Below are 10,429 nucleotides of genomic sequence, written 5' to 3' on the forward strand. Positions count from 1 at the left end.
AGTAGTTATTAACTTAAACTTAAACTAACTTAACTACTATATAATTATATATAGTATAGTAATAACTAACTACTATATATATATAGTAGTGTTACTTATTATATATATATATATATATATATATATATATATATATATATATATATATATATATATACAGGGTGTCCCAAAGCTGACAACAAATATTTAAAGACACATTCTCTGTAATATGTATTTTAAAATAAAAAGTTTAATGCTTGAAGATGTTAAATTTTATTATTGTCAAAGGCAAGAAGTTCAAGGAAGCACCTTCATTTATCTTATATATATATTCCTGAATGCGCGAAATTCTAGCGCTCTATCATTCGTAGTTTTTAAACTTTTTCCATTTGAAAACTATCATAGCCTTTTCGTATTATAAATTTTTCGTCTTAAAATATTAAAGAGAATCTGTCTTCAAAATATTTAGCGTCAATTTTAGGACATCCTGTATATACGCGAGCATACACGTAGCACAAATATTAAATGTATTACATTTTTGTTTAGTTATGCATCGGTAGATTATAGCGAGAAGCGATCTCTGCCCATCAGCGTGCCGGATTATCACGTCCGCGAGAGGAAGCACGAGCGTTATGTAGTCTTCAACGTCCACATGGCTGGCAGGCACTTGTGCTCGCGTCGATATCGGGAATTCGCGGCGTTGCACATGGCCCTGAAGAAGGAGTTCATAGGGTTCAACTTCCCGAAACTACCAGGAAAATGGCCATTCCAGTAATGAATCTTCATACTTAATTTCACACATCGACGTAAATCGCATCAAGTAGCCGCGAAATGAATAAATTCATTTAATATCATAGCGCATCTTATAATCACACGATTCTCTAATCACACTCTGCATATTTTTCTCTTGAAAAACAAGATATATTTTTTATCCATATTATGAAGATTTGTTTTTATAGTTGAATTAAGACACATCTTTGTTTTAGACTAGAATTTGATGATATCAAAAGCGAGAAAACACATATTTAATAAATGAAAATTCTTGCAAAATGTATTAAAATAGAATTACTTTTCAATAAAACAATATTTGCATTTGATTGGGAATACACTTCTAAAATATATTGAAAATTCTTCTTTTATTTCGGAATAGAATAAAATTATTTATCGTAATTTGATAGCTGTCATGTACCTTGTTTCGTTTTTTGATTATGTATAATTCAATTTTAAATATACGATTGTTTATTGATTAAAAAAATACAAGAGAAGTTTTCGGTATAGTTTACAAATCTGTTCTATCGAATCGCAAATATTTTATTTTGAAATATTTACATTTTAATATAGTTTGCAAGAGTTTTCTTGCTTTTGATATCACAATCCAAGATGATTGCAGTGGGCAAGCATTAGACAGAAAAGTCTTATAACGTTTTCTCTTGCATTATCGCAGTGCAACACTCAGATAGTGTAGCGTGTTTCCTTGTCTGATGGTAGGCGAACTCATTCAGTGTAACGTGTTTCTGTGGCTATAGTGTAATGCAAATTTTATGCACGAAATGGAATTTTACTACACGATTTTAAAGAGATGATGTAGAGCCAGGGTGACATTAAAAATTTGAAAATGAAAGTCAACCAAAAAGCAAAATTAAACACGATAACATGAATGAAGTAGTATACATGTGTATGTACACTTGTGCAGCACTGATGCAGCACTTACACGTAACTGATGCGAGATTACATTCAGTGTATCAAGAGAAAACGCTATTAGTGAAATAGATGTATATCTATGTTTGAAATTTAGTAAAAGCGAAGAAGAAAGTTCTAGTATAATCTAGTACAGCAATAGAAAACAATCTTTAAGAATTCCTTCACTCTCATTACAGATTAAGTGAGCAACAGCTTGACGCAAGAAGACGCGGTTTGGAACAGTATTTGGAGAAGGTCTGTGCAGTACGCGTGATAGCGGAAAGCGACGCTATGCAAGAATTTTTGACGGATCGACTGGAGGAGGATGGCGATCAAGGTCCAGCGGTTGATCTCAAAATTTTGCTACCTGATCGCGAAGTCGTCACCGTGACTGTTCCCAAGGCGGCATCCGTGAAAGACGTTTACGATGCAGTTTGCTGCCGAGTAGGCTTGGACGCAGAAACCGCGAAATACTTTTACCTATTTGAGATTGTCGAATACAATTTCGGTATGCGCCAAAATCGTTTGTCATCTCATAAATTCTGAGTAAATTTACCGGACTTATCTGCAACTTAACATGACCATTGTGTTGCAGAGAGAAAGCTACAACCTCACGAACACCCGCATACTTTGTACATTCAAAATTATTCGACTGCCAGCGCAACGTGTTTGGCAATAAGGAGGTGGCTTTTCACTGTAAATAGGCCTTTGAGCGAACAGGCATTAACTTGGATATTTTGGCAGACGATCGACGAAGTGAACAGAGGTCACATAACTGCTGGAGAAAGGCTGTATCAATTAAAAGCTCTACAGGATGCATCGAGAAAGCACGAGGTTCGTACTGAATGAAGGAAAAATCGCTTAAATTAATAATACCGTTGCGTTTACGTGAAATCTTTGTGTTTGCGTAGTATCTAAAATTAGCGAGAGAACTCAGTGGATACGGCGACATTGTATTTCCACATTGCGCGTGCGACTCAAGGAAAGAGGGCCACGTGGTACCAGCAGTTGGCATGGCGGCCTTCAAGTTGCATGCCGCGAAGGAAGATGGTACTCTGGAGTCACAAGTGGTCGAATTTCAATGGAGCACTATCACCCGGTGGGAAGTAGATGAGGATGGAATGGCATTCTGCTTCCAATATACGCGCCAGGACAATCGTCCACCCCGTTGGCTCAAGGTCTTCACTCCTTATGTAAGTACTTGAATCTTTTCACGAATCAATTCATAACTGCGAGCATAGCTATGACAGATATAGACTGCGCATTTCCTAATTTTGATTTCTGAATTAATTAAAAAGAATTAAAGATATTAACATGCATTTTCAAAAAAAATTCTATTAACATTTCTTTTCAACTCGATGCCTTAAAGAAAAAAGATGGATAGGAGTCATTTATTATTAGTATCCCATTTATTATTATTAGTATTTTATTATTAGTATTCATTTATTATTAGGACAAATCCTTTAAGAATAAACTTACAATTATAATTATAAAAGCAAAGTGAAAATCACAAAAAATATATACAAAAACAAGCAAATAATTAAAAGAAAGTAATATATTGTATAAGAAAAAGATTTAAATATACAAAAGAGAAGATATACAAAATAAAAAATATATAATAAAAATATATAATATATATAAATGTATATATAAATATATGTATATATAAAATAAAGAGAGAGAGAGAAATATTCTTCAATTCCCTCACTTTTTCTAAACCGATAGTAATAACTTTATAGGAATGCGCAATCTATTCTTATTACATCTGCGATTGCGACATGCGTAATTTCATGCGAACTCGCCACTCGATTCATTACTTTGGTGATGTTGTACTTGCAGTATACGTTCCTCTCGGATTGCTTCGATCGAATAGCCGAAGAAGCAAAATGGGATGACCCAGGGGAATGACGTAACATACGACGCTAAGAGGTATCCAGTGTATAACTTTTGAGGGATCCTTTCACGGGTTATCTCGCACTCGTCTCTCCGTAGTCGAAATTTTTTCTTATTAGAATTAGGGCAGTTTTTAGAAACGGTTAACATAGTATCTTTAGCATATCAAATTTTTTCATCCGTTAATTTTGCCGAATGTTTTCAATACTGTACACCGTCATCATTGGAAAAATAAAACGTATGTGTTGTGCGAATGTAGATACATATACATCCTAGTGAAATAGTGTTGTTATCAGAGAAACAAAATTCGATAGATTACTGTGACGCTCACAAGTAATCTGGAACGAGAATGAAATATGATGTATAAATTTAAACTCGGATTTATCATTGATGCCACACTCGTCCATCTAGTGAGGAAATCTTGACGTAGGCCAATTATTCATAATCTATTCTTATTTCAAGATCGTCTTAAGTAATATCTTAAGATGCTAATACGGTCCTCTTATTAATTCATGACATCTTAAGACTGTACTTAAGACAGTAATTATTAATTAAACTTAAATATAAGAATGGTCTATGAATATGTAGCTTGAATTCAGTATGCAAGAAAATAAATCTTTTTTTATGCGATATAGTTGGAACTTGACTTTTGTTTTGTCGATGAAACACGTTTGTTACGATGAACAAAATTGCGCACGCGATAACATATAAGAGAATTACATTAGCGTATAGATACATAGACTATTACTACGGGGATACGATCGTGTCCGCCTAGAGAAACTACCTATCCTTCTGGCCTATGAATTATTATATGTATACGGCACGCAACTCGTTTTCTAACGAGAAAATCGATCGTCTTATGTAAAACGTTCCTCCTTCTTCGCCTAACAAACCCGAAATTCTCTTTCAATAGATTTGCATTTATCGATCGTGCGTTTAAAGAACAGAAATAATAACCTGTGCATTTTCTAATGTACAATATTTTATAAATCAATCATAATCTGTCAATTCGTTACGCAGGATATTTTAAAACGAGAGGCTGCTTTCGCACGTTTATGAAGAATCTCATAGTATCGACAGCGCGTCCATTTTATCGCTGTAGTAGGTTTCACTTTTTGCAATTAAGAGTTTGTATAATGAAAACCATAGAAATCTGGAACGTCTAAGAATACAGAAGAAATAGATACATATCATATCTATCGATGACTTTATTATAAGCAGAACCAAATTCTTGTTTCTTTTCTTCTTTTTAAACTATCTTGTGTAACAAACGAATTCCTAATGCACGTGGCTACGGCAGGTACCATATGTCCCGTAAGCGATATATAATGTTATCGATCAGTCCTCTACACATTTTGTTAATTCATTAGTATGTATAGCGTACTAGTGTTAATAAAAAATAGAACTGTACATATTAATATTAAAAATATATACTTTTTGAGAAGAAACTTAGTTGTGTACGTGTGTATGCATGTGTGCGTTTTGATAAGATCGATCGCAAGATTAATTATAATTGGATGTCGCGATGTTGCTGAAAAATGAAATGACGATCTGATTATTACGCGAAATTGTGAGCGTAAATCGCAAGTGAATCGGAGGATTGTAATAACAATCGAGGACTATTTTTAAATCGATATTCTTGATTCTTGATTCAGAAACTTTATTCCGGGCTACTTCCCTTTAATGAATTTATAAAAATACTGTACAATAGAAAATGCAGCATTAATGCTCATCTCCGATTATATAAGCATGTACGGAATTTAGTAAAAAAGAAAGAGAAACGTAAAAACTTGGAACAATAATGCAATAAGGTCGCGTGTTTTCCTCTATCTTATATGAAGAAAGAATAACAATACTCATTAATAATGTTAAAAAAGATATTGATAATAATAATGAGATATTAATTAATAACAGCAAGTAAGAAAAAACATAAAAATAATATTAGCACTATTCTACGCGTTGCAGGATTTTGCAAAAGGCCGTAATACGCGTTTTGGCATAGATATCCACTTATAGAAAGCGAATATTTGGAGTGAGTTCTCACTTGCATATATGCCATGATCAATCGTTTTTTTCTCTTCTTTTATTCTTCTTTTCCATTCTTGTGTATGCATCCTGCCTTCTCGCAGTGCTTAAATTCACTCGTTCTAAACATGTCGCTTACTTAACTGCGAGCAGTTTTAGCAGATAATAAATAGAAAAATAAATATATTATTACCGTTAATGTTTTTAAACTTTATTCATGGAGTCGAGCGCATGCAATGAATGGGAAATGTATGTGGCAATGTAAAATCCAAATGAGAGGAAAAAAAATATATATGCTTGCGACAGAGCATAGTTATGATACTGTTAATGATATATAATAGAAATATAGAACATAATATAGAGTAATTATATAATCGAACGCGCGAGTATCCGTGAGTGAACACACGATCGAACATACGAATCGATCATCGAACATATGATGTGATATATTCGCGCGTGCATCTAGCTATTCAGTCGAGTGAACAAGACGATAATGGTTTCTATTGTTTTTTCGATAAAAAAAGAGAGAGGGAAGATAAAGGTTTTTCGAAGGAACTGTGCAAAATCTGTGAATTAGCAATACGTACGTCCGAAAATGTTATTATTGATGATAAATAAACTTTGAATGAACCTTCGGGTAATCATCTAACGTTTATATAATTTAGCATCCGCAAACGAAAGAATTAGTTAGTTATGCAATTCTGTTGAATAATGTGTCTAATAATACTTTTGCACGATGATTTTTTTCTGATCTTTTTGATCAAACGATGTCGCTGAAATACGAGAAACTCGAAGGTCTCATTGGTTATTATATTACCGGCAGCAAAAAGATTCTCTCAAAATACATCAACTCCTTTCATATTTTATCGATCGATGAACTAATCAGACGAATAATTTTCGGAAGAGAAAGTCTGTGGCATCTCGGAGCAGCCACGTGTTTTTGAAGAATGGCAATAATATTTATAAAAAGAACTGCGTGTGTGTTAATTGGTAGAGTTAATTGGTAGCGTATTTTTTGAGAAAATTGGATCGCAGAGATACGTCCAAATTAAATTTGTGACTTCTGATGCGAAATAATCTGAAAATAGTCGGATTAATGATATTTTGTACAGTTTTGTACAATTATCTTTATCTTACAGTATTTTTATTATGATTCGATCATTGCCTTATTGCAGCTTTAGTGATGTAAGTTAAACGAAAATTGTCTTTCATTTCGAAAAATTGTTCGATAAAAAATTTTGCTTACTTTGTTTTTGTCGCTTTTGTGAAATGTCTTTCACTAGGAAATTAACTAATTTGTTAAATAGTTTATTATCTCGTTAATTAGCATGTTAATGAGATGTTCTGTCAAACACAGAATGGCGAATTAGGTAATATAATTTAATTATTGTTACAAGACCATATCATTACGGTTAACTCTTTAGGCGTTAATTAAAAATATTCTGTATAATCATAGTACATAATAACAAATGCTCCAATTTATCGTATAACATCAGTTCGCGAAACATTTGTTGTAAAACTAGTATTTCGAATTAGCGAAAGAGGTATTATTCGATTTCTTTATGAGCCATCTTATTGAGAAGCATATAATAAAAACAGAAGAAATAGAACTATTATTTCAGCCTTTCTTATGACGTCTCTTACCTACTATTATAATAGTTACGCATATCATAGATAAAATAACGTGATAGTAGAACAATCTATGCGATGCAATTGTTATTATGTAACGAAAGTAATTTCAAATATGTCTGACGTAAAACACACTGACACAAGCAAATAATAGACGACATCAAGATGGAATAACGTTGTTGCTTTCTCAGCGCCTATAGAAAAGGAGAATCGTCCAGGTAGAATTTTAAAAATGTTCGCAAAGTTCTTAATAAAACCACCATCGCCTTTTCCTCATTTTATCCATGTTCCCAAAAACATATAATAAAACAGAAGAAGAAATAGGACTTTTGTTTATGTCTCTTTTAATTATGTATCCTACTATTACTATAATTACTATGATTATTATGAATTATGAATAAAATAACGTGTACAATTCCCAGACATAAAATCAAACAATTTTGATTCGCACGCAAATTGACAATAGGCTTTCATATAAAAGCATCATAAATGCTACAGCAGGAATTAAAATTCGGAAATATTCTAGCGAAATGCAGCCATGTAGCCCAGCAAAGGTGGATAACGCATGACATCCCACATTATAATTACTGCAATACTATCTCAGATTAAAGTCCCCGATCATAAACTATGTAAACACAAACAAACTCGAAGCTGGTCGTGTATTTGCAAGATTATCATGTTCGTGCGCTAGTGTACAAAATGGTCTACACATTCTACGTAATATACCTTTGTAACTGGTGTATGCAGGCTCTCGCGTGTGCACACGACCTCGTATACGCGATACTGTTACATGCAAGACGGTCTAAGAAGATATCGCTAAGTGGCCGCCGATATACGGAACGACAGATCAGTTTAAGTCCACCTGCCCCGCAAGGTGGAACTCCTTCGTAGAGAAATCGTTTTTTATCGGTGATCACGAATTTAATTTAATCGCCGACACTGATATAGCTGAATAGCTGAAAAGATTGTCATAGCCTGAAAAAATGGATCGTATTAAAAGAAAGAGGAAGAAGACAGGTGGTGAAAAGGTAGCTGTTTAAGTCAAATTTTATGCGCGAATGAAATTCCTTAAAAAATTAAATTGATATTTTAAACATTAAAATCTAAACTATTTCTTTAATTTTTTTGTACATATTAAAATGTAGAAGATTAAATCTATCTTAAAATATTAAAATTTAAAATATTAAGGGTACTTTTTTATTTTTTAACTTATAATACAAAAAATTTAAAAACATCTTTAGTTTTTTCTACACTGTTATAATAACTCGTATAATATTCTGTATAATTAATGGCAACTTTTTTTGTATTTCAAAAAATTTATATTTTATCATAATTTTTATCATAATTCTTCCGCGGTAAATTTTTTTTATATCTCTATATAATTAACGATTCAATTTAATCACAAAAACGTATAAAATTTATAAAATTATAATAAATTAAAGATAAATATTATAATATTTGCTCGTAGGCTATTATCTTAACAAACACAGAATGCTAAGTAAAGATTAAAATCTTTTTTGATTCGAAAAGATCACCTTATCGATGACGTTTATCAAGATAACAATTGAAAGAAATTGACAAGCACAATATTAAATTATATTGATTATGTTCTAGTTAATATTAAGTTGCTATTAAATCCAATTACGAGGTCAATTATATAAAGCAATATAATAATCTAACCGATATAATAATATAATATAATATAACTCTCAATGAATAGATTAATGTTTTATATAATATAATAGATTAATAATGTTTTATATATATAACATAATTCACGCGTTTTATTTAACATCCATCTTATTACAATTTTTATACTCATTCTGTTATTAAAAAAAACAATTATAATAATAGAAACTTTATACAATAATAAATTACTTTATTTTCAATATTCCGTTTAATGTCAACTTTCAAATTCTTTTTTCATTAAAAAATTGTTTTAAAGTTTTTTTTATGTTTATCTTCAAATTTTAAACATGTATCACTTTCTTAGCATAAAGAGAGGTACAATAAAACTTGGCAAATGATTTATCAATATATTTAATAATAACTTCGTCATTTGCAAAATGCTGCATTATTTGCTTACATACTGACCTGTTCTTTAAAAATCAATTTTAATTCTTCGGACACAATTCCAGTATTTTATTGAAATCATCGACGCATCAGTTTCATCATCGTTTACATTATCAATATGCTGTAGACAAGAACAAGTATCTGATTAAGAACTCTGATAATTGAGGAAAATGGAATACATATCATAAAATGCATCATTCTCTCATATTTGTAAGATAATATTAATTTTAAATGTTTGCTTTGAAAAAATAATTTTACGCACGGAACTCGAAGCAAATTATAACAATTTGAGTATGCATGAATTCGCATCAAAGGAAATTGACGCTGCAGAGACTTTTCTGTTCCGTAACGCTCTGATGGATAATATTTCATGCCTTAACCAGCTCTTCTTATTAGTTATGACATAACAATCATTTGTTATAGATTTACGTGTCATTACGTAATGAAGTTAGCAGAAACAAATCAGAGTGTCAAACCGTTCCACATGATTCATCTGTCTAGTCTATTCGGCAAATCGGTAAATGCGATGACTAAAAGCGTTAAATTTGTTTGAGAAGTTACAATTATGCTTCAAGCGAATGATTCACGTTCAATAGCAAAAGATTGATGTGCTATTACAGTTATTACGCTCTAGGATGAGCACGTGCCATCATTGACTCAAACTTAAGGACGCTAAAAATGATCCATCGATTCGATCGAATGAATCGGTTAGAAATTCATCAATGAGAAATACTATATCATGTCTTACTCGGAAAAATTATCTTTATAGATAAAAGATTTCACAATAATTAAATAGAAACTTGGATCCCGCTGAAATGAATTAGTTTTCACACATAATATAGTTCATCATATTGTGATGAACAAAAGTCATAGATATGAAATTCAATAATGGATAATTTCTGAATAATCAAAGGTGCTCTGTGAGTTCAAATTTTATTTCTTTAATGCATAGCTCAAAAACTATCTAATGCACTGAAAAAAATATATTGGGTAGTACAGGAAAGCTACAATTTATTGTACGAATTCCGACATCTAAAACTAAAAAGATTTGATACTTTAACGATTCGTTAATATTATTCAACTGTTAACTGCTTCGACATAAAAAACTGACTGTCGTATATATATATATATATATATATATATATAATAT

General features: G+C 31.6%; 2 protein-coding genes across 3 annotated transcripts in view; both read left to right on the forward strand.

The window, feature by feature from the left end:
• Nucleotides 1–3,567, forward strand: part of LOC105626685 (sorting nexin-27) — a 12,047-nt gene extending 8,480 nt beyond the window's left edge. Inside the window, exons 3-7 of the mRNA XM_012207983.1 lie at nt 526–750; nt 1,857–2,167; nt 2,255–2,493; nt 2,571–2,852; nt 3,499–3,567. Of these exons, the coding sequence (XP_012063373.1) occupies nt 526–750; nt 1,857–2,167; nt 2,255–2,493; nt 2,571–2,852; nt 3,499–3,567 (1,126 nt within the window). The remainder of the gene's footprint in view (nt 1–525; nt 751–1,856; nt 2,168–2,254; nt 2,494–2,570; nt 2,853–3,498) is intronic.
• Nucleotides 3,568–8,189: 4,622 nt separating this feature from the next.
• Nucleotides 8,190–10,429, forward strand: part of LOC105626695 (uncharacterized family 31 glucosidase KIAA1161) — a 17,255-nt gene continuing 15,015 nt past the window's right edge. For both annotated transcript variants that reach the window (XM_012207994.1, XM_012208002.1), the window contains exon 1: nt 8,190–8,234. In XM_012207994.1, coding sequence (XP_012063384.1) covers nt 8,190–8,234 — 45 coding nt within the window. The remainder of the gene's footprint in view (nt 8,235–10,429) is intronic.

This window comes from Atta cephalotes (genome assembly GCF_000143395.1).
Source record: "Atta cephalotes unplaced genomic scaffold scaffold00001, whole genome shotgun sequence".
Classification (NCBI taxonomy): domain Eukaryota; kingdom Metazoa; phylum Arthropoda; class Insecta; order Hymenoptera; family Formicidae; genus Atta; species Atta cephalotes.